Raw genomic sequence first — 24,493 nt, forward strand, 5'->3', positions numbered from 1 at the left:
AGTCACACATCAAGGTAAAAATCATGCACATTAGTTTTGAATTAATTACCTTTTATTTTGAAATAATATTTTGTTTCCACAGTTAGTTATTATATGTTACAAGTTCTTTATATTTACGGTTTTGTTGTATTTGTTTCGTAATTTTATTAAAATGCAGAAATAACATTTATTAGTAGCTCATTGAAATTCAATAGCTTAGTAATTTCAAAAAGTTACTGAATATATAACATGAATATATTTGTACATGTATATAGTTTAAGTCTACCCTTGCATGCAGGGCTTTTTTTCACAAGTTGGGGAAGCAGCCCTGCCCTTAATTTTGGGGGAAAAATTACAGGGTATATTTGCAAAAGGGAAAGGAAAAACTTGATGTAAATTCAATTTTAGGGGGAAAACTGCATGATTTTAAAGAATTTGTCTTTGGGGAAGCAGCCCTATACCGGCCCCTGCTATAGAAGGAAAAAAAGCCCTGGCATGATTCTAAAATTAAAGGTGCTTTCGTATCAGTACAAGTTGTTTTCTTAAAAATGCAATTAGGAGACCATAATTTGATAATCCATAAAAAATCCAGCTTACAATTTTCTTAAACCTGATAAGTTGAGAACAGTATTGTTCTTAACTTTTCGTTAATTTCAAATGAAAAGATTATATGCTATAAATTAAGGACTGAATACAAGTCTTGTAATGTAGAACTATTCCATCTGACAGATGTTAGAAGCTAAATATCTTAAATAGTCTTGTTTATCTTTTTATTTGGACAAAACCATACATCATTTATAGGGAAAATTTCATAGGGAATCATGGCACAAACCTTGATCAGACAGCACAGGTGTGCCACCTTATTTTGGTATGCATTGGTTGTATGGGTAGATTCAGCTTCCGCCACTTGGATAAGGTTAAACACCTAGGATAAATGTTAGCTAATTACGATTGTTGTGTATATATTTCTGTATTTTTACAGAGAAAGATGTCAACTAAAATAAAGATGGCCGATCGCCTTAAAGGCACAGAGAGAAATGTTTGGTAAGTTGGCATTTATAGAAAAGTTAAAGCCACATTATGTCTCAGAAATATATATTCTTTTATTTCTTTTGAAGTGTCAAACATGTATTAAATGATTTTTTAGCTCACCTGTCACAAAGTGACAGGGTGAGCTTTTGTGATGGCTTTTCCTCCGGCGTCCGGGCGTCTGTCCGTAAACTTTTACTTTAAATGACATCTCCTCATAAACCACTAAGCCAATTTCATCCAAACTTCACAGGAATGTTCCTTTAGTGGTCAGCTTTAAAAATTGTTCAAAGAATTTAATTCCATGCAGAACTCTGGTTGCCATGGCAACCGAAAGAAAAAACTTTAAATATCTTCTTTTAAAAAACCATAAGAGCTAGAGCTTAGATATTTGGCATGAAACATCTTCTAGTGAGTGTCTACCAAGTTTGTTCAAATAAAAGCCCTGGGGTCAAAATTGGCCCCGCCCCGGGGGGTCATTGATTTTCCCTATATGCATATAGTAAAAACTTAAAAAATCTTCTTTTAAAGAACCAAAAGAGCTAGAGCTAAGATACTTAGCATGAAACATGTTCTAATAAGTGTCTACCAAGTTTGTTCAAATAAAAGCCCTGGGGTCAAAATTGGCCCCGCCCCGGGGGGTCATTGATTTTCCCTATATGCATATAGTAAAAACTTAAAAAATCTTCTTTTAAAGAACCCAAAGAGCTAGAGCTAAGATATTTAGCATGAAACATGTTCTAATGAGTGTCTACCAAGTTTGTTCAAATAAAAGCCCTGGGATCAAAATTGGCCCCACCCCAGGGGGTCATTGATTTTCCCTATATGCATATAGTAAAAACTTAAAAAATCTTCTTTTAAAGAACTCAAAGAGCTATGGCTAACATATTGAGCATCAAACATGTTCTAATAGGTGTCTACCAAGTTTGTTCAAATAAAAGCCCTGGGGTCAAAATTGGCCCCGCCCCGGGGGTCATTGATTTTCCCTATATGCATATAGTAAAAACTTAAAAATCTTCTTTTAAAGAACCAAAAGAGTTAGAGCTAAGATATTTAGCATGAAACATGTTCTAATAAGTGTCTACCAAGTTTGTTCAAACAGTGTCTATTCTAGGAATTCAAAAATAGGGGTGATTTTCCCCCCTCTATTTCAAAAAAGGGGGCGATTTTCAAAATCAAGGGGTGTCAATATAAACTGCCAATGTTAAATCGTCTGCAGTAAGTTTACACTGAGGTGTTCAACCGATGAAATATTTAAAACGAAAATATTCATTTAAGGCAGCAGAAGTTGTCCTCCCTTAATTTATGAACGAAAACAAATTATTATAGAACTGTCGCGATTGATTATCAAGGGATTGACAATACAAACAATCGACCTATCTTTTACGTCAAGATCGTAGCCAAGCTAGGATTTCTTGATTATTTACTACACTAAAATGGCGCCCAACTGTCAGACCTAGCACACTAGTTCCGGTAGGTACGAAACATTCCGTTAATTTCCGTCAACTCACGTAACCAGTACCATACGGTACTAAATTATTATAATTAGCTTACAGTTACCTCCCTTCAGTTTTCGGTGTAATTTAAATGTAAACAAAACAACCAAATAAAATGCGAGATGGAATTATGCTTGCGAGGGATCACTTTATTTCCAGATTTTTTTTACGATTTTATTAACTTTTTTTAGATGCGCGATTTTCACTCACATGATTTTGAATTGTGCGCAATCTTTGAAATATTAGCGTGAATCGCGCAATCGCGCGTCCTAGAATAGACACTGGTTCAAATATAAGCCCTGGGGTCAAAATTGGCCCCGCCCCGGGGGGTCATTGATTTTCCCTATATGCATATAGTAAAAACTTAAAAATCTTCTTTTAAAGAACTCAAAGAGCTATGGCTAAGATATTTAGCATCAAACATGTTCTAATAGGTGTCTACCAAGTTTGTTAAAATTGATTTTCTTTATATGTGTATAGCAAAAACTTAAAATCTTCTTTGAAAAAACCCAAATAGCTAGAGTTTAGATATTAAGCATGAAACATCTTCTAGTATTAGTGTCTACAAAGTTTGTTCAAATAAAAGCCCTGGGGTCAAAACTGGCCCAGCCCCAGGGGTGTCATTGTTTTTAACTATATGTGTATAGTAAAAACTTAAGTTAACATTGTACCTTTGTTCAAACCTGAGATATTTATATTATCATAAGGACATTTTACAATTTTCAGGGTTGAATTTGGCAAGCTTGCAGCTGACTATAAAGCAATCAATCTTGGTCAGGTAAGAATAATTCAGATTCAGTTTCTAGTTTTGTCATTGATGAATATCTTAAAAAATGTTAAAGTCTCGGCTTAGAATTAATGATGAATGATTGTACAGAAATATAGTGTTTGATCTACATTTATTAGAGGTGTTTGTATTGGAATTATGTTTTAGGAAAAAATACAATCCAAATTGGAAGTTTATTTACAAAATTGAATGACAACTAATTTAGAATTGCATTTTTATGAGAAAAGGACAAACACGTTTTGTACATTTGTAGGTTTTAAAAAATTATTTGGTAATACATTTTGTATTAGGAAATTATGCTGTGAGTGATATTAGTAAAAAGATAAAATTATCAATATAATTAATCGATTCTTTTATCTTACTAGTAATACGCGGAATATTTATTGTATCACTCTTTGTTGTTGGTATAACATGGAATTCAAGTTATCAAGCTTGCTTACAGAATGATAATGGTTAAATTTTGCCTGAAATAATGTGTGGAGGAGCACTCAAGTTTTTCCTTTAATGTTAAAGCTACAATATAACCTTTACTGTTTTGGTTGACCTTAAACCCTAACAAAAAAGATTTTGTCAGGACATATTAAGGGGCTTTATTATTATGAATAAATTCATTTCTGTGGGCACATCAGACTGCTTTGCTGATTCTAAAATAATGTGGGATTAGTAGTTTGTCACTTGCGGAGAAATTGGCATTTACTGGTCAGTGATCCAGGAAAGCCAGTTACAAATAGGTGGGTTGACCACTTACATGACTAAAAAATGTGTTAAAATTGGTGTAAAAACCAGAAACAATGCAAACACCTTTAACTGCAATTCATGATTGCAATATTTTGCAAAGATCTTGGTTTATTTGTTAATAAAATCAAACATTGTTTACATACATAATTTCTTCTTATTTTTTACCACAAACAGTTCAGAGTTTTAATCATATGACTATATTTTCAGGGATTTCCGGACTACAATCCCCCGCAGCATGTAGTTGATAAGTTTGTGAAGACTATCTCTAACGCTGACAACCCTCTTATACACCAGTATACCAGATCTTATGTAAGTTGGTTTAAACCTATTTATTTAAGCTCGATTGCGACACAAGTTCTTGCAACATATATTAATCACTTTCGAGTCGTCTTCCTGGAACCAACCAGTACTGGTGTCATATGAAGAAACCTGGTCATGACCCGAGTAGGGCTCGAACCCATGATCTTTGGCTTGAGAGGCAGACACCTTAACCACTAGGCCACCGCTCCCCTATGTAAGTTATATATTAATGATATTCTAATGTAAACTTGTTATGAAAATAGTATTCAATTTATAAATACATGTTGTGGTAGGGTATGAATTATTTTAAAACTAAAAGCTGCATTCCTCCAGATAAGCCAAAAAATTTACTTTGAGAAAAATGTACCAAGATATAAAGAAAAGTGAAAATATTCACAATTTAAGTAATGATTTACATGTTATATGCAATGAATGACTGTTTTTACACTTTTTTTTACATATTTATGCTGTATGACAAATGCAGTAAGGGCTATTTTGGCATATTTTGACCTTCATTTGGTAATTTACTTGGAAAGTGCTGTTTTGGAAGTGTAAAACTCTTCCTTTGTTCACTGGAGAATATTTCTTTTTTTTTAAAGACATTTTAAGAATTTCATGAATATAAGCATCAATCTGGAGGTATGCTGCTATTAGTGATGGGAATCCGATGAAATTTGTCCCAATCGATCATCGGTTCAATCGGATGGGACATAATATATAACTTTTCGAATAACGCCACGTTAAAAAGAAATAGGGAAATAACATTTTTCAAAGGCACTTGATTATATTCAGTAACATGAACTTCATTTAGCACTTTTTGACACAGTTTTAATCTTATTAGTCATACTTTTGCAAAATAGTTTTTATTTTTCAATGGATGTCAAATAAAAGCATTTGCATCATATTATATTATTATTGTTTACATCATGTACTGATCCTGTTCAACTCCAAATTGTCTCTGAGATGATTTTTTGTGATCAGCGAGGTGTTCCTAAAAGAAAATAACGGTCAGAATTAATTCCCTTTGATACTTTAAACATATGCGACAGCGTCGCGGACCAAATTTTGTGAATCGATAATTGTTGCTTTGACTTTCGGCGACTTGCGACAATCAGAGCATCACTAGCTGCTATAGCTTTAGTTTATTTTTATCTGCTTAAGATGATATGTTTAGGGTCTGTTCTTGAATTTAATGGGTTTTTTTGTACATTTTTCAGAAGACAACTGTCTGAATATGCCTTAAATGTTCATTTTAAGTTATAATCAGTTGTACCAGGATTATAAAGAATTTATAGTATAAAGATGAAATTATTTTGCCCATATTATATAGATAGGGTTTTTCAAAGGGAATGGGGGAGGGGGGGGGGTTAGAGTTATGCTCTAAATTTTATTGATAACATTTATTATGAGATTGAGCTCTACTTGAATCATTTAAAAACAAAAGAAAATCAGACTGGATTGGAGAACAAGTAAAACTATACTTTAATCACTTCCGCCCCAGTAAAGGTAAATTTTCAAAATAAAAATAAATGGGTAAATTTCAAGAAAATTTTATCACTGCCATTTCTAAAGGGGCATCCTCATTTTTGTGGACATTTCAAATTATTTGTCCCTTTAAAGAACAAAAATAGATGGGGATGAAAAAGAGGGGAAAGTAAAAATAGGAGCCTTTTGGGGTTCTGTTCTCCCACCCTAAAAGGGTTGGTAAACCCCGGGGGGGGGGGTACAAAAAACCCACTTTGCCCTAAACTGATTTAAAATTTATTTGAAAAACAATGTTTTTCTAAGACGTATTTTAAAAAATTAGGAGTTTAACTATTTCAATGAAAGGGGAACTAAAATTTTTGTTGTTTGTTCCAAGTGGGTGTAAAAATGGGTTTTCTCAAAAGTTTTAAAAATAATAAACCCTTTCATTTTTTAAAATTTCCCAATCATTAAAAAATTAATTTTGTACTTCATTCAGAAATTTAAAATTTCTATTTTGTGTAAGGGAAAATGAAAAATAGTCAATACAAAACTTGAAAATACCACTACTGTCCATAAACAGGCTCAATTAAATAGAGTGGTCAACATTTTCAATTCTGTCATTTTGGGCATTCTTAATGGATTCTGTTTTTCTATATTTTATACTTTGTCAGTAAAAGATATATTAAGAGTTTAATGTCCATTTTATACAGGTGATTATAATAGAGCCATATTTTGACTGTTATGAACCAATGGTGAGAGTGGCAGGTGGTACACCAGTGTTTATACCCCTTAGAGCAGTAAGTATTTCATTATTACTTCATTCAGTCAATGTGATGAACATAATTTAAGTGAAAAATAAAGGGAAACATTTCGATTTCATATCTATGATGTTGAACTTAATACTTTATGTGTTGGCTAGGGGAATGGGTAAAATATATGAAGCTATTTTACTATTTTTGTCAGCATTCAGCATCATCTGTAATTGACATTATAAAAATACAATTTCTGCATAGAAATACCCTTTTGGTAGACAGAAATATTAATTTTTGGTGAGAGGTTAAATTTTATGGAAAAATACTGTTGTAAAGAGGTAATTGCTTAATAAGGGACCTCTCTTCAGATGTGACCCTTTAGCTGCTGTTAAATAATTATGTGAGTTAGAATTTTGTCTAGGTGACCATATGCCATGATCAATATAATTATTCCATACCATAGAATTGTGAAAATATCTACTTTAATCTACCAGGAACTTAACCATGATTTAAAACTGACAGAGAATTTAAATGGTGTGAATTATTACATTCTTTAAGTGACCACATTTTTATCCCACTAATGTTTTGCATCCTCCCAATAGAACATTACTCTAACCACTAATAAGTCTTCATAAAGGACTGACAATTATTTGAATCTTGTACTGCCATTGTAATTAATAGTGATATATGTAATGACTAAATTTCATTTAAAGTATGAGACTGTATGGTTAGCACAGAATACCCTGATGCTATTATGGTAAACTAGTCAAGACATTATTACTGAGTCTTATAAACAGAAAGGTGAAAAGTTTTAAGGAGTTGTTTTTTCCAAACATGTTTCATATTTTGACGTTTTAATAGCATTCACATTTTTTATTTCAGACTAAAGACAGGCGGTACAATTTAGTAAGTATTTGAAATTGGAACTTAGAAAGATGAATTGCCGTAATTCTAGGCTAGTAAATTTTTTTTTTATAATGTTTAAATCCACATCCAAATAACCAGGTTTGGTAACGGTAAGGTCAAATTATACATTCTATTTAATTTATTTCTATATGGAACTAAGTGTACCAACATCCATTATTTCCTGTTAATAATAGTCGTTTTTTACGCTCTTCTTTGTTGTGTCGAGGCAAGAGCTTTGTTTTGTTTGGTCGTAGGTAGCTAATACATAGATTTAAAAATATGTTAGTTAAGTACAGCATGTATAGTGAGCGTTCTGTAAGGTATTCCCTTAGCAGTTTATAGCTGCTGGCTAAATTTTATCACTCTGGACATAAAATAAAATAGTGGTGGTGAGCCACTGGTGACTATACTGTTGTTTTTGTCAGACGCTGACTCAAAGGCAAATGCTATATTATTTTAAAAGGGCCCCTTTTAACACTTACATAAATAAAGAGCTACTACATTTTATGTATAATGTGTAGATATTAGAAAAATAAAGGTCAATGAAATACAACCGCAGGTAAAGGTGGCTAGGAAATTGCTATATTAGTTTTATTAATTATTCATTTGTTATTTTTTCGGTTTTACAAAAATTTGGTGTTAGGTGAATGATTGGCTGACCGTGTTAAAAAACTAAAGTTGTATTTTTTAAAACTTTTGAGGTATTGGGGTGGTGATTTACCCCAAGTAACATATTTAAAATTGGGGAAAAGGGGATTACATGTAATAAAAAATTTAGCCCCGCCCGGCAAAAACCCAAAATAAGGGTTTTTCGACCAAAAATGGATCCCGGGCAGCATCCCCCATTCCGCGCGTTGATCAGGATTTCCCTGCTGTTCGCTTAAAACCCCTAAAAGGTTGGGTACTGATAGGGGAACAGATGGGCTTGATCAACTGCCGGATGCGCAGGTGGGCCGGGGTTTTTTCATTTTAAAAGGCTCATTTTTAGGGGAAAGGGTTGGGGTTTTTTTTAAACCCGTTTAAAAAAAAATTTTTTTTGAGGCTCTTTTAAAAATGTTTACAGCGGGTTTTGGGAAAAAGGGTTAAATGTCAATTTCTTTCTAATCAAAAAATTGCCCGGCCGGCTGGTTTTGAAGGCCCCCCAGGGGCAAAGGTTTTTTTTTTCTTCAGCAAAAAATTTACGCTCATTGTTAAGGACAGATTGGTACGGAACTGATTAGAGAGTGTTTTAATAAGCTTATTGCTTCCAACACAATCAAACTAAGATAAATTTGTATGAACTTAACTAAACATATTAACAAAGGTATTTTTTAAAGGTTTCAATGTAAAGGTTTAAAAGATGTCATCTTTAGCTCGACTATACGACTATATGGAGAGCTGTCCTACTCGCCCCGGCGTCCGCGTCCAGATTTCAGATTAAAGTTTTGGTGCAGTAAAATATTTTTCTCTATAACTTTGTCATATCTTAAGGTATCAACTTCAAACTTCAAATATATGTTCCTTATCATCAACCACAGCTTATGTGAAAAGGTTCATAACTCTAGCACCAATATTTTCAGATTTATCTCCCCTTGAACTTAGAATTTTCCTTAAAAAATACTATTTTTTACTGTAACTTCTTTATTTCTAAAGGGATCAACCTCATACTTCAAATATATGTACCTTATCATCATCCCCATCTTATATGACAAGGTTCATAACTCTAGCACCAATATTTTTAGATTTATCTCCCCTTGAACTTAGAATTTTCCTTATAAAATATTATTTTTTACTGTTACTTATTTATTTCTAAAGGGATCAACTTTATTCTTCAAATTCTTCAAAACTTATGTGACAAGGTTCATAACTCTAGCACCAATAATATATCCCCATAAACTTAGATTATTTTACTAGAAAAATGTTATTTTTTAGTTTTAAAGGTATCTACCTCAAACTTCAAATACTTATTCCTTATCATCAATTAAATTTTATGTGACAATGTTCATAACGCTTGAAGCAATATTTACAGATTTATCTCTCTTTGAACTTTAAGAAATATTATGTATAACTTCTTTACTTTTTAGCTCGACTTTTCTATGAAAAGGGGAGCTATCCTACTCGCCCCGGCGTCGGCGTCGGCGTTAGCGTTGGCGTCACACCTTGGTTAAGTTTTTCGTACCACCCCACTTTATTTCAGAAGTATTACAAGTATGGCTTTGAAACTTACCATACTTGTTCACCATCATAACCTCCATCTACAGACAAGAGTACATAACTCTGTCAAGGTTTTTGACAGAATTATGGCCCTTTTTTGACTTAGAAAGTGTATTGAGCTTGGTTAAGTTTTTTGTACCACCTCACTTTATTTCAAACCATTGGAGGTATTGCTTTGAAACTGACCATACTTGTTTACATCACGACCTTCATCACAGACAAGAGGACATAACTCTGTCAAGGTTTTTGACAGAATTATGCCCCTTTTTGACTTAGAAAATACATTGAATATGGGTAAAATCCAACTTATTGCCTTAACCTTTGAGATATTGCTTTTGAAACTTTTAATGCTATTTCACATCATTACCCCCATCTGTACGCAAGAGAAGGTAACTCTGTCAAGGATTTGTTTTAAAAAATTAAGGCCTTTTATCGACTTAGAATCTTGGTTAAGTTTTTTGTACCACCTCACTTTATTCAAAACCATTGGAGGTATTGGCTTTGAAACTGACCATACTTGTTTACATCACGACCTTCATCAACAGACAAGAGGACATAACTCTGTCAAGGTTTTTGACAGAATTATGCCCTTTTTGACTTAGAAAATACATTGAATATGGGTAAAATCCACTTATTGCCTTAACCCTTTGAGATATTGCTTTGAAACTTTTAATGCTATTTCACATCATTACCCCCATCTGTACGCAAGAGAAGGTAACTCTGTCAAGGATTTGTTTTAAAAATTAAGGCCTTTTATCGACTTAGAATCTTGGTTAAGTTTTTAGTACCAGTCCACTTTTTGACTGAACTGTTTGAGATATTAATTTGAAAGTTGGAATACTTGTTTACAATCATGATTCCCAAACATGTCCAGGAGAAGGTAATTCTGTCAAAGATTTTATTTGAATTATGGCCCTTAACTGTCAATGTTTTGTATTATAGGCAAGCACTAAAAAAGTCGAGCGCGCTGTCTTACGGACAGCTCTTGTTAAGGTTTCTACTTCAAACTTCAAATATATATTTCTTATCATTGCACACATGTTGTGTGACAAGGTTCAAAACTCTAGCATGACTATTTCTAGAATTATTCCCCTTGATCTTGGATTTTATGTTAACAAATGTTATTTATTTTACTATAACTTAATACATAATTATACATAATTGATTTTTCTTTCATAGTTTTGTCCTCCTTACTGCGTCCAGTATTTTATTAGTCAAGCTTCGCTGTCTCCTGTGACAGCTCTTGTTATCCCTCGCTGAAAGGCGGCGGGGGATATAGCAATAGTCTCCGTCCGTCCGTCCTTCTGTCCGACATTTTTGTCAGGAGCATATCTCAAAAAGTATTTGAGGTATCAACATGAAACTTCATAGGTGGATAGATCTTATTGAGGAGGAATGCTGAGCACAAAAAAGATAACTCTCCCAATTATAATTTTTGAGTTATTGCCCTTTGTAATTTTTCATACTTTTTGTCCGGAGCATATCTCAAAAAGTGTTTGAGTTATCAACTTGAAACTTCATAGGTGGATAGATCATATTGAGGAGGAGTGCAGTGCATAAGAATGATAACTCTACCCTGCATAATTTTTCAGTTATTGCCCTTTGTTATTTTTCAAACTTATTTTTTGTCCAGAACATAACTCAAAATGCTTATGAGATATCAACATGAAACTTCATAGGTGGATAGATCACACTCAGGAGGTGTGCAGTGCACAAGAATGATAACTCTACCTTTCATAATTTTTGAGTTTTTGCCCTTTGTTATTTTTCATACTTAATTTTTCACCTGAGTGGAGCATATAGAGCCTTTGAGATGTCAACATGAAACTTTATAGGTGGATAGATCTTATTGAGGAGGAATGCTGTGCACAAGAACGATAACTCTTCCCATTATAATTTTTGAGTTATTGCCCTTTGTTATTTTTCATACTGTTTGTCCGGAGCTTATCTCAAAAAGTGTTAGAGGTATCAACTTGAAACTTCATAGGTGGATAGATCTCATTGAGGAGGAGTGCAGCAAACAAGAATGATAACTCTTCCCTGCATAATTTTTCAGTTATTGCCCTTTGTTATTTTTCATGCTTAATTTTTGTCCAGAGCATAACTAAAAACCTTTGAGATATCAACTTGAAACTTCATAGGTGAATAGGTCTCATTGAGGAAGAGTGCAGTGCATAAGTGTGACAACTCTACCCTGCATGACTTTTCAGTTATTGCCCTTTGTTATTTTTCATACTTAATTTTTGTCAATAGCATAACTAAAAACCTTTGAGATATCAACTTGAAACTTCATAGGTGGATAGGTCTCATTGAGGAGTAGTGCAGCACACAAGAATGATAACTTACCCTGCATGACTTTTCAGTTATTGCCCTTTGTTATTTTTCATACTTAATTTTTGTCAATAGCATAACTAAAAACCTTTGAGATATCAACTTGAAACTTCATAGGTGGATAGATCTCATTGAGGAGTAGTGCAGCACACAAGAATGATAACTTACCCTGCATTATTTTTCAGTCATTGCCCTTTGTTATTTTCAGCTATCAGTATTCACATAGGTTTCAATCTGTAATCACTTCAGCCATCAGTTTTCATAACCAAAAGACCTCTTAAAATTGAATTATTCTGCTCTACTACATATACATTCTTCCAATGAGCAAACACATTCGGCGAGGGATGGCCATGTTGACATGGCTCTTGTTTCTATTAGTCTGAATAGATTAAAATTGTTGGCAAGTCTTTGGTAAATTTATAATTTTGATTTGTTATTTTAGACATATAGCCCCTATTTAAATAATTTTATTTCATGCTTTCCAGTGTTTTATTGTAATATATCAGATGATTATATTCTGATAAACCACTAGTGAAATTTATAAAATATAATTTTCACTGTAGCCGGACTATATCTGGATGCGGATGAAAAGAATATCATAACGAAATGGAATAACTGGCAGAAATAAATGCTGTCATGCGTAAATTTTGCTTCTTTAGGAAAAGAAAGTCGATGTCACCATACATCATGTTAAAAATGTAACACAATTAGACAAAATTTATCAGAACTATATTTCAAAATTAATGATGTGACGTCATGATGTGATGACGTCACAAAGGAGAATGCGCGACGTTACGCGGCAAAATCAGTAAAAAAAATACTTAAAATCACTTAAAAAGAATGAAATAAAAAGAAAATTTATTTGTTTTACATATAAGATTGAAATATATTTCATTCGTGAACACCAGCTATTATATTTTCACTCGTGGCTACGCCACTCGTGAAAATATTGCATCTGGTGTTCACTCAGTGAAATTATATTTCAATCTTACATGCAAAACAAACAAATATCCTCTATATAATATTTTTTTTTCTTGAACAATTATGAAATTATATGAAATTTTATAATACATTTTACATCAATATATGTAATATTTTTACATCCCTTGACTGTTAGGTTGTAGGCTTTGATTATATTTCCCTGCCTTTGTGGTTTTAATTCCAGCATAAGACATTATTGTTAGCCTGTGAATGCTGATGGTCAAACCTCCATGGCTTACGTCATATAAATGGACTAGAAAAGTACATGTAGTGCACACCAAGTGCACATTGTATAAACTTTAGTGTATACTCAACTCTTTGTAGTTGACCATCAGGGGTTGTCTTACACTGAGGAAGTTAAAAAGTTACCATAAGGTCAACTCTTGTTGGCTTGACACAAACCAACCCTATAATTTTCCTATAAATGTTATATTCATCATTTCAGCCACATAAATGGTCTAGAAGTGCACATGCAGTGTACACAAAATGCACTTTGTGTAACATTTAGTGTGAACTCTACTGTATTTAGTTGACCACCAGGGGTTGTCTTACACTGAGGAAGGTAAAAAGTTACCATAAGGTCATCTCTTGTTGGCTTGACACAAACCAAATGATTTTCTTATTAATGTTATCTTCATTTCAATATATGTTATATTCATTTCAGCCACATTACCTGGCATGTGGGACAGGACTGTCACAGTAGGCAGTGCTGGTAAAACTTTCAGTGCTACAGGCTGGAAGCTAGGCTGGGGTATTGGTCCAAAAGAACTTATACAAGCTTTGTTAGTATTACATCAGAACTCTATCTACACCTGTCCTACCCCTATACAGGTAAGCTGATTTTCCCAGTTTGCCCTGAAGAAAAAGTGTAATGTACTGGTCCTGATTAGAATCATGAACTGTCCATTGCTAATGTGAGGGGTCTTTAAGTAGCATGCCTCCAGATTCATGCCTATTTTCATGAAAATTTTAAAAATGTACAGTGTAGCTACTGAAAAACGAACCCCCATGGGACTTGTCAAAAAGTTCGGATTTCAGAGGTTTCCGGAATTCAGAGGTTTAGGATAATGTGGACAAGACTAAGCCACTAGATGTCACTGAATGTAAAGAAAAATTTAGCCATTACTGTAATATCATATATAATAGTCTTTTAATCAAGATAAAGATGTGAAGGAAAAGAAAACATTTATATTTGACACTTTATTTAATACTTAATAATAATGCAAATTTCTAAAAAGACCATTATTTAAAGATTGTTCTGTCTTCATTTTAATCAATTAAAGTTTGCTCATTTTTATCGTACTTGCAAATGCCTTTGAATTTCTATCAGTTTGTAGAAATGTTGTTAATTGCATAAACTTACATATCGTCCGATGCTAGTTAATTCATTAGTACAACAAATGCAATAAAATCCCTAAAGACGTTTGATGCATACATTGTCCCAATTAATTGTCATTTAATCCGCTAATAAACACTTCAAATTAACTGACCGCCGTAAATTACTTTGATTAACCGCATCACTTCAAACATACCATTTCACAGTTTGTGATTTTAACGCGTGTCAAATTACACGATCACCGCTAAAAAGTAAACAATCGATAGGGAGATTAAATCTTCTTGCAGGGTAAACATTCTCGATTTACAATGTATTTCACACCTTTGGAAATTTCCGGATTTTGGAGGTAAAATTGCATTGATTTGACAAAAATTTTACGAAAATATCGTCCGGAATTCAGAATTTAGAAGTTCCGGAATTCAGAAGTATTATATTAATAGAAAATAGAAGGGAAAAAATGGGGACCGAAAAAATTGTTCGGTTTTTAAAAGTTTCCGGATTTCAGAAGTTCCGGAATTCGGAAGTTACACTGTATTTAAAATATTGTGAAGTGAACAAAATAATTTACACATTGCAAAGACTATTATCAATCCATATAAATTACTAAGAAAGAGGTTAAATTATGCAAAATCAAAAAAATATTCCTTGCTGAGATAGTCACACAGTAGATATATGGGGCTAAATACTGCAAAAATAGTTTTTAATTACATATATCAAGAAAATAAGAACTTGACTCTTAAATCTTTTTCATAAAATCTTAGTACATTTGTTTTCAAGTTTGATTGCCTTGAAATAATTTGGCTCATATGCCGGCATGCAGCTTTAATGTGAAAAAAATAAATAAAATAACTGGCCAGCGGTATTGACATAGACTGCATAGATGCTTAGGTTCAGCTGGCTATTTTCCTGTGCCATAGATAAGTTTTTAATACTCCTCAGTCAGAGGGTATTATAGAGAGTATTCAGGTCTACCATACAAGAATGTTTGACTTGCAGAATGTATCGAAACTTTTGTGACCAGCATTATGTGCAGGTTGAGTTTTAGCTGTTTAAATTCAACCAGTCTGACTTTATGACATGCCAGTTCGACCAGTATAGAGCCAGGCTATCATTAATAACTTTGCAGTTTGAGCAGACCAGTGTGTATATGTAAGACAGGCTGTGAAATCATTTTGATCAACATTAGACTTTTGAGCTCACCTGAGCATGCTCAGGGTGAGCTTTTAGGATCGATGATTTTCCGTTGTCCGTCTTCCGTCATTTGCCCACAATTAGTTCGTTAACACTCTATCGGTCGCATTTTTGCCTCAATCATCATCAAACTTGGTCAGGATGCTTATCTAGTTGATAGCTCGGATGAGTTTGAACATGGGTCATCTCAGATGAAAAACTAGGTCACAGGAGCTAAAAATAGAAAAACCTTGTTAACTCTCTAGAGGTCACATTTTTGCCTCAATCATCATCAAAGTTGGTCAGGATGCTTGTCAAGGTGATAGCTTGGATGAGTTCGAACATGGGTCATCTAGGATGAAAAAAAAGGCCACCGGAGCTAAAAATAGAAAAACCTTGTTAACACTCTAGCAGTCACATTTTTGCCTCAATCATCATCAAACTTGGTCAGGATGCTTGTCTAGGTGATAGCTCGGATGAGTTCGAACATGGGTCATCTCGGATGAAAAACTAGGTCACTGGAGCTAAAAATAGAAAAACCTTGTTAACACTCTAGCGGTCACATTTTTGCCTCAATCATCATCAAACTTGGTCAGGATGCTTGTCTAGGTGATAGCTTGGATGAGTTCGAACATGGAACATCTCGGATGAAAAACTAGGTCACCGGAGCTAAAAATAGAAAAATCTTGTTAACACTCTAGCGGTCACATTTTTGCCTCAATCATCATCAAACTTGGTCAGAATGCTTGTCTAGGTGATAGCTTGGATGAGTTCGAACATGGGTCATCTCGGATGAAAAACTAGGTCACATGAGCTAAAAATAGAAAAATCTTGTTAACACTCTAGCGGTCACATTTTTGACACAAGTGTCATCAAACTTGATCAGGATGCTTGTCTGGGTACTTGCTTGGATGAGTTTGAATATGGGTCATCTCGGATTAAAAACTGGGTCACAGGAGCTTAAAATAGAAAAATCTTGTTAACACTCTAGTGGTCACAATTTTGACTCAATTGTCATCAAACTTGGTCAGGAAACTTGTCTAGGTAATTGCTCAGATAAGTTCGAACATGGGTCATCTCGGATGAAAAACTAGGCCACAGGAGCTAAAAATAGAAAAATCTTGTTAACACTGTATTGGCTACTGTTTTGATCCATATATCCTGTAAATTGGTCTGTAAGTTTGTTTTGATGATTTCTATGTCAAGTTCGAACATGGGTCATCTTGGATAAAAAACTAGGTCACACCGCCCAAATATGGAAAAACCTTGTTAACACTCTAGTGGTCACATTTTTGACTCAATTATCATCAAACTTGTAGGTAATTGCTCGGATGAGTACGAAATCGCATGTGAAACTAGGTCACCGGAGCTAAAAATAGAAAAATCTTGTTAACACTCTAGTTGCTACTGTTTTGATCCAAGTATCCTGGAAATTAGTCTGAAAGTTTGTTTTTGATGATTTCTAGGTCAAGTTTGAATATGGGTCACCTGGGTAAAAAAACTAGGTTTTCACACTGCTCAAATATCGATAATCCTTGTTAACACTGTAGTGGTCACATTTTTGATTCACCTGTCATGAAACTTGGTCAGAATGCTTGTCTAGGTAATTGTTAGGATGAGTTTGATGGGTCAGGTGAGCAATCTAGGGCCATCATGGCCCTCTTGTTTTTATTCAGAACAAAAGCAAAAGAAGGTTCTGGTGATTGGCCAATGAGCAACTTTTTTAAACTGTGACAGCACACCAAATATAAAATGTTTTTGAGAAACATAAATAAAAAGGTCTCTTGGGCATAATGGGCCTTAAGCCAGCCAACATAGCTCAATAGGTTAGAGCACGAGACTTGTAATCTCAACATTGTTACATTTGTAGGTTTGATTCCCTGGCTGACCAACTAAAATTACTTAGTTTTTTTGGATGAGACTTTAAATGGAGGTCCTTTGTATGAGTGCTTAAACACTCTGCACGCTAAAGAACCAGTAGAAACTTCTGGAATTGGGCCATTTTTCTGTATCTGTATCTTGCACTATCCCCCAAAAATCTAAAATGACTTATACTCTTCTGGAGGACTCATCCATGTGGGCAACAGGTGACGATTATAAATAAACTCAAATACACACACAATAAGCCTTTAACTAAATTTGTTCAGCTATTTATTGTTATATTTTAGGAAACAGTAGCAGCCGGTCTAGACTATGAACTATCAGTGTTTGGTGACCCAGAGAAATGCTACTTACAATCACTGGCACTAGAAATGTTGCCAAAGAGAGATATGCTGGCTAAAGTACTCACAGAAGTTGGCATCACGCCAACAATTCCGGAAGGGGGATACTTTATGATGGCTGATATATCAAAACTTGGTTAGTAATGTCAGTAACTTTGTAAAGAAAAGGCTAGGGTTTTAGTGGTGCATATGATATGTGAGAAAATGACTCTCTATCCAAATAAACCTCATGGAGAAAAGAGAGTTATGGATATTTATATATATCTCAGTTTATAATGTGTTTCAATAGTTTGGTATTGGACCAGATATCATAACCAATATGGCTGCCAAATGGGTAACTCATTCAGACTAGTAATCTAAGGTTTGCTGACCCGTGGTTTCAAATCCCTTCAGGGGCAAGCCGTTGTTTCATTAAGCAAAAAGCTTTATATTCCTTGCCTACTACAAGTTGGTTCCAGGAATGCATTTGAGAGTGTTTAAATAAGCTAATAGCTTCCAATGCAACAAACTAAAATAAATTTGTATAAACTAATAAGCAATAACCAATATGTTAGTCTTACAGTATTTCAGTCATTTATAAGCTGCCCATTACCAAATTAGCGACTGTAGTCTGTGTCAGTACTTACTTTTTTATCTTCACCAAGTTTTATGTGTTTATCCTTTTTACCCCATGAGCATATTGCGAATATGGCCGTTTTCATTGAAAAGCCTCCTGTAACAAGTTCAAACTTTGATGAAACTATGAAAAATGCTTCAATACTGATGAAACTTGGCACAAATGTTGACAACACCATAGCCTCTGTAACAGCATGCTCAATGGTAAATTTACTGTTACCATGGCAACGAGGGGACGTCTCTAAATCGCCAAAAATCACTATTTTGCATCGTTTTTTTCCATCAAAACTGATTTCAAAGTGCTGCAACTTCTCAATGAATTGAGATAGAGTAAAAGGCTTTCAGCGTCGGTTACTAGTTACCCTAAGATAGGCCTGAGGCCATTTTTAGCTTGTCACATGTCTAAAATTTTCTTGGCAATGAGGGCGACTCCGCCCCCCTTCAACCCCCCCCAAACAGAGGGGGGCACATCCCCCTTCTGGCAACCCCCTGATGTAACATTTGGATGGGGGACGGCACCGAAAAAGTGGTCACTTTTTTAACAACATTTTTCAAACGAAAACCAGTGTTTAGGGCCTAAATATAGCATTTTTTCACTGTTTGAGGTCTCAAAAAGGGGGGTGGGGCAAAAAGCCGTCGAAACACGCTTATACAAGGGAAAAGATTATTATATGTCTGATGAAGTGGTATGTCATGCAAGAGTTTATCTTGTATAACAATTGACTTTGAGAACTTCTACAATGATAAGTTATTTTGTTTTTATAGATGTTGAAATCCCAGATGATGGCACAGATGATCCGTATGACTTCAAGTTTATCCGATGGATGTGCAAAGAAAAGGTAATTATTTTACACTGTGGCATCCAATATTATTATTTTAAACATTTAACTGCATATGACCTTTTAATTGTAAAATGAGATTGTTCAATTTATTTGTCATTGTTATACCCCCGCACAACAAAGTTGTAAGGGGGGTATACTGGAATCAGCTTGTCCGTCCGTCCGTCCGGCCGTCCGTTGGTTTTTTCTTGTCCGCCCAATAACTTAAGATTCCTTTGACCCTTAGTCTTCATATTTGGCATGGAGGTTAGTCATGATAAGTAGATGACCCCTATTGATTTTGAGGTCACTAGGTCAAAGGTCGAGGTCACAGGGGCCTTGACTTCAAAAAGCTTGTCCGCCCAATAACTTAAGATTCCTTTGACCTACAGTCGTCATATTTGGCATGGAGGTTAGTCATGATTAGTAGATGACCCCTATTGATTTTGAGGTCACCAGGTCAAAGGTCAAGGTCACAGGGGCCTTGACTTCAAAAAGCTTGTCCGCCCAATAACTTAAGATTCCTTTGACCCACAGTCGTCATATTTGGCATGGAGGTAAGTCATGATTAGTAGATGACCCCTATTGATTTGAGGTCACTAGGTCAAAGGTCAAGGTCACAGGGGCCTTGACTTCAAAAAGCTTGTCCGCCCAATAACTTAAGATTCCTTTGACCTACAGTGGTCATATTTGGAATTGAGGTTAGTCATGATTAGTAGAGTTGACCCCTATTGATTAAGAGGTCACCAGGTCAAAGGTCAAGGTCACAGGGGCCTTGACTTCAAAAAGCTTGTCGCGCCAATAACTTAAGATTCCTTTGATCTACAGTCGTCATATTTGGCATGGAGGTTAGTCATGATTAGTAGATGACCCCTATTGATTTTTGAGGTCACCAGGTCAAAGGTCAAGGTCACAGGGGCCTTGACTTCAAAAAGCTTGTCCGCCCAATAACTTAAGATTCCTTTGACCTACAGTCGTCATATTTGGCATGGAGGTTAGTCATGATTAGTAGATGACCCCTATTGATTTTGAGGTCACCAGGTCAAAGGTCAAGGTCACAGGGGCCTTGACTTCAAAAAGCTTGTCCGCCCAATAGCTTAAGATTCCTTTGACCCACAGTCTTCTTATTTGGCATGGATGTTGATCATGACTATAAGGTGACCCCTATTGATTTTGAGGTCAATAGGTTAAGGTCACAGGGACCTTGACAAAAAAAAGCTTTTCTTCTCAATTGCTAAAGAATGTCCTGTCGGCAATGTATTGATTTTGACATTTTCACATTTGAAGCATGTAGAATACATAACTAAGCAATACACTGGCTTAGTAACCTCAGATTTGGCAGGGAGGTTGTCCTTGAGCTGTAAATGGCCACTGTTGATTCTGACAAAGTGGTATGCGGGGGTATTCACGCCATGATAGTGGCAGTTCTAGTTTATTTTATTACTCATACTTGCCGTATTATTATTGCCATACTATTATTTTCAACATTTTACTGCATATGGCCTTTTCCATGTTATATCAATGAACAAGGATAAACATGTAACTGTAAACAACAGTAGCATTCAAATGAATGTACCTTTAAAAAATACCTCTTGCTGACCTTTCTTCTCACAATCACAGTTTTCATTTCAAAACTCATTACTTTGCACTGGGAAACATTCATACATATAGTTTCAAAACATGGTTCTAGAGCAATGTTCCTTCTGTAAAATGTTTATAAATGTCAGAGTGAGACTGATGTATTTTCAAGATATACAGAAAATTCAATACAAAAAGTTTTACTGTATCATTAAAAACAAAAATAAAAAACTGGTGGTGTTTTTATAATTGAGAACAATTTGAATATTTCAGAGGTTATCAGCCATTCCACCAACAGCATTTTACTGTAAAGCTGACCAAAAATTAGGAGAGAAATATATAAGATTTTGTTTCTTTAAGGTAAGTGTGATTGTAAATTATTTTACATTACATTTCCCTGAATCATAGTCTGTTCATAAATATCTTGCATGTCTGTATATCCATGTGTTATGGAAATTATAAAGCTCCTTAAGTGAATGGCATTGGGCATCCCTGGCTGAGTGGTTAATTCTGTTAATTTCATAATACTTGCCCCTCACAGCTGTGAGTTGGAATCCAACAGGGACTTTGGATTCTTTAATGTGAGGAAGCTATCCAGATAGCTTACAGAGCATCGTTGGTTCTACTTGGTGCCATTTTGAGCCTGAAATAATGCACAGAGGGGCACCTGAGCACTTCCTCCACCAGTAAAGCTGGAAAGTTGTTATATGAACTATGTGCACTTTTTTGGTGCAGCGTAAAAACAAACCAACAATATAAAAAAAATTGAGTTTGTAACAAACCTTACACAAATACTTTGACCTTTGATCAGAATACTCGCATCAACCTATCATTGTAAATGCTACAGGTAAAACGATATGCCAGTACACTGATATATTGCAAAGCAACATCAGGCAATATGTACCGCGGTATACATCTTCACTGTTTCAGCGCCATACATGGTAAATCATGGTGGTACCCCAAACAAAAACAAAACAGATAAACTTTGAGGGAACACTTGTATTTGGAATTGTATTTCAACATCTGAACCTTACAAGTGAAGACCAGGCTTAATGATATAATAGAGGGTTTATATAAGATAAAACATTAAGAGATAGTTTGAGGCATATTTCTTAAGATGTTTAAAAGGATCTATATTTCAATCACTAGTGACATTACAGGTATATTATTTTCTTATTGTAGAAAGACGAAACATTGGAAGCAGCATCTAAAGTACTAAAATCATGGAATGTAGGTTTGAAGAAATAGTGAAGCTAATTCTGAGTTGTTACGTGTTAAAATCATAGAGATAAAAAGTCAATGTTTTAATGGGGGGAAAAATTAAATTCTTCAAGTCATCAGTTGTGCTGTGTTGTAGAAATGCTAAAAGAAATGTCTATATCAGAATGGATAAAAAAAAAACAAATATGATTTCCTATGGAAATTTTCATATTCATGCTGGTGAAATTTTGGATTTTAAAAAAAGGTTCATGAGACCAATGTGGAAACAAAATAGCAAATTAATATGAAAAGGATACATTTATGGCCATAATGACTAGTTTTAACGACTCATTTTTGCATTATGCAGTGATTTTATTACTTTTAATTCAATTAACCCTATAATTATTGAACTGGGAAATTTAAGCGTGGGAACTTTTAGAATAATGATAAAAACAATTCAAACCTTCACATTATTTGAAGATGATACTGCTCATTTATAAATGATGCTTTTCATAGAAAATTGTGAATTTTTCACTCAACCAGCCAAGTATTCAATTAATTTAAATAAAAAATGTAATTTATCAAGAAAGATGGCGATTTTACTTACCAGAGTGACTCTGGTTTGACTAATACTCTTTTTTTTAAGGTAGTACATATACCCTATTGGGTCCTATTCCAAGCATAAGTAAACTTATTATTTTATTACATTACATCAACAGGGCTCACACTGGCTCAAATAAAATAATAGCCAATATTTTCAACTTAAAAAAATAATAGCCAAAAGTTCAGCGGACTTTTCATGAATTAGCGACATAAGCAGTTGATTAAATAAACATTACATTTATATACAACTTTCAGTTTTATAAGGATTCTCAAATAAACTGATACATTTGTGTATATTGATAACTACTTTTTTTTTTAAATAGAACCACAACTTTAATTGTTATTATAGAACAGAATAAAAACGTTATCATTAGTATAATTACTGTGTAACAATAATATTAAAGATTCATTATAACTTTACATAATGCTGTTATCAGACAACTTTTTTTGTTTGTTCTTATCAAATTTTGTCAGCTATAACCACTGTCAATTTCCACATTTCACACAGAACTGGAGAATAGATCTAGGTCATATTAGCCTATAGAAATAAAACAAGTTTGCAAACTCATTAACAGAATGCAGCCTTTTTCTGAATAATTTATTGAAAAATATCATCATCACCAATGTAATACAAATTTTCTGCCATAGTAGTAAAGATTTTTTAACAGAACATAGCTTATTTCACCTTTAAATAAATATCAAAATTAACGGTGTCGCGAAAATATGTGACAATCGGATTTTTCCTGTTTTCTGAAGAAATATTCACAATTTTGGTTGTTGTGCAAATAGTTGTTGGGAAGTTAATACTTTTTAAATATTTTACCATTGTTTTCCACTGGCGATTTAGTCAAGAAGCTTAAAACAAAACAAAAATCAAAATTTGCAATTACTGCAATTCACGGTAAATTTTGGGTAAGTCAATACCCAGTGTATCAATTTTAAAACGATTTTTGTGGCTAATTGGCGGATATTTGATGGCTATTATAAATGCTGGACAATATCTTTAAAGTACTTATACAATTATACACCTCGCATGTATTTTATCACTTCGGGCAATATAGTTAGCAGCAGGGCAATATAGTTAGCAGCACGTGACCGGTAAAAAGTTGACACTCAATTAAATGCACCCCGCTGGTGTTAATTGGGTCTACTGCATTCATTATCGATTTTTACACCTTATATAAACACTGTTGGAAGTAAAAAATAATCGCCAGATTTTGTAGCCAAAATGCTAAAATAATCGCCAATCTTATAAAATAATCGCAAATGGCGACTATGGCGACCGACAGCGTGAGCCCTGCATCATATATCTCAGCTATTTACATATTTTAAAGGAATTTCACTGTCCAAAAAAAAAAAATTTCCTGTTACTTTGCCTGACACCCTTTTCTGAAAATGCAAAGTTTGCTTATCCCACCCACCAAAGGAAAACTGAAAGTAATTAGTACTGAGTATACGTTTAAATATTCATATTTGATATCAAAATGTTATGTAGACATTAGAGAATTACCTTTCTACTGGAACTTCTTCGATTTTACATTAAAGAAAAGAATAACATTAGAATTTTTTAAAAGTATTTTGTTATTGAAAGTTGTATTTACAGGCATTTAAATTGTCGTTGTTATTGAAATTTTTTAATGTTTATTTGTATAATCAAAGAATTGTTTTTGAAAGATTGTTTTGATGGTATTGGCAATTATTTTCTGATTACTGGTTATTCAAGACATGTGTTTACTATTTATTGGTATGTTATATCAGCTTTAGAATTGACTTTAGAATGGGCACCAATTTTATTTAATCTATACAATACTAAATGTTTGCTTAACCAACAGTATAGATCTTTATCATATAACAAGTTTGTGCTATATAATGTGTATTATGATGACAGAGGTACTAGGTTTTAATGGGTTATATTGTGCATGAAAAGTTTAGTTGTTTTTTTCTGTTGTTTTTTTTTTTCAGTCAGACTTGCTGTGATATTTAATACAGTGT

The 24,493-nt window shown here is 34.0% G+C and overlaps 1 protein-coding gene across 1 annotated transcript in view; it reads left to right on the forward strand.

Annotated features, from left to right (window-relative positions):
• Positions 1–22,607, forward strand: part of LOC132717672 (kynurenine--oxoglutarate transaminase 3-like) — a 29,518-nt gene extending 6,911 nt beyond the window's left edge. The window contains exons 3-11 of the mRNA XM_060701201.1: positions 962–1,023; positions 3,231–3,282; positions 4,237–4,338; positions 6,507–6,593; positions 13,620–13,790; positions 17,634–17,823; positions 19,068–19,141; positions 20,972–21,058; positions 21,881–22,607. Of these exons, the coding sequence (XP_060557184.1) occupies positions 962–1,023; positions 3,231–3,282; positions 4,237–4,338; positions 6,507–6,593; positions 13,620–13,790; positions 17,634–17,823; positions 19,068–19,141; positions 20,972–21,058; positions 21,881–21,946 (891 nt within the window). The 3' untranslated portion in view covers positions 21,947–22,607. The remainder of the gene's footprint in view (positions 1–961; positions 1,024–3,230; positions 3,283–4,236; positions 4,339–6,506; positions 6,594–13,619; positions 13,791–17,633; positions 17,824–19,067; positions 19,142–20,971; positions 21,059–21,880) is intronic.
• The last annotated feature ends 1,886 nt before the right edge of the window (positions 22,608–24,493 follow it).

The sequence above is a fragment of the Ruditapes philippinarum genome, unplaced genomic scaffold, assembly GCF_026571515.1.
Source record: "Ruditapes philippinarum isolate M1 unplaced genomic scaffold, ASM2657151v2 ctg3119_1_1_1_1, whole genome shotgun sequence".
Lineage (NCBI taxonomy): Eukaryota > Metazoa > Mollusca > Bivalvia > Venerida > Veneridae > Ruditapes > Ruditapes philippinarum.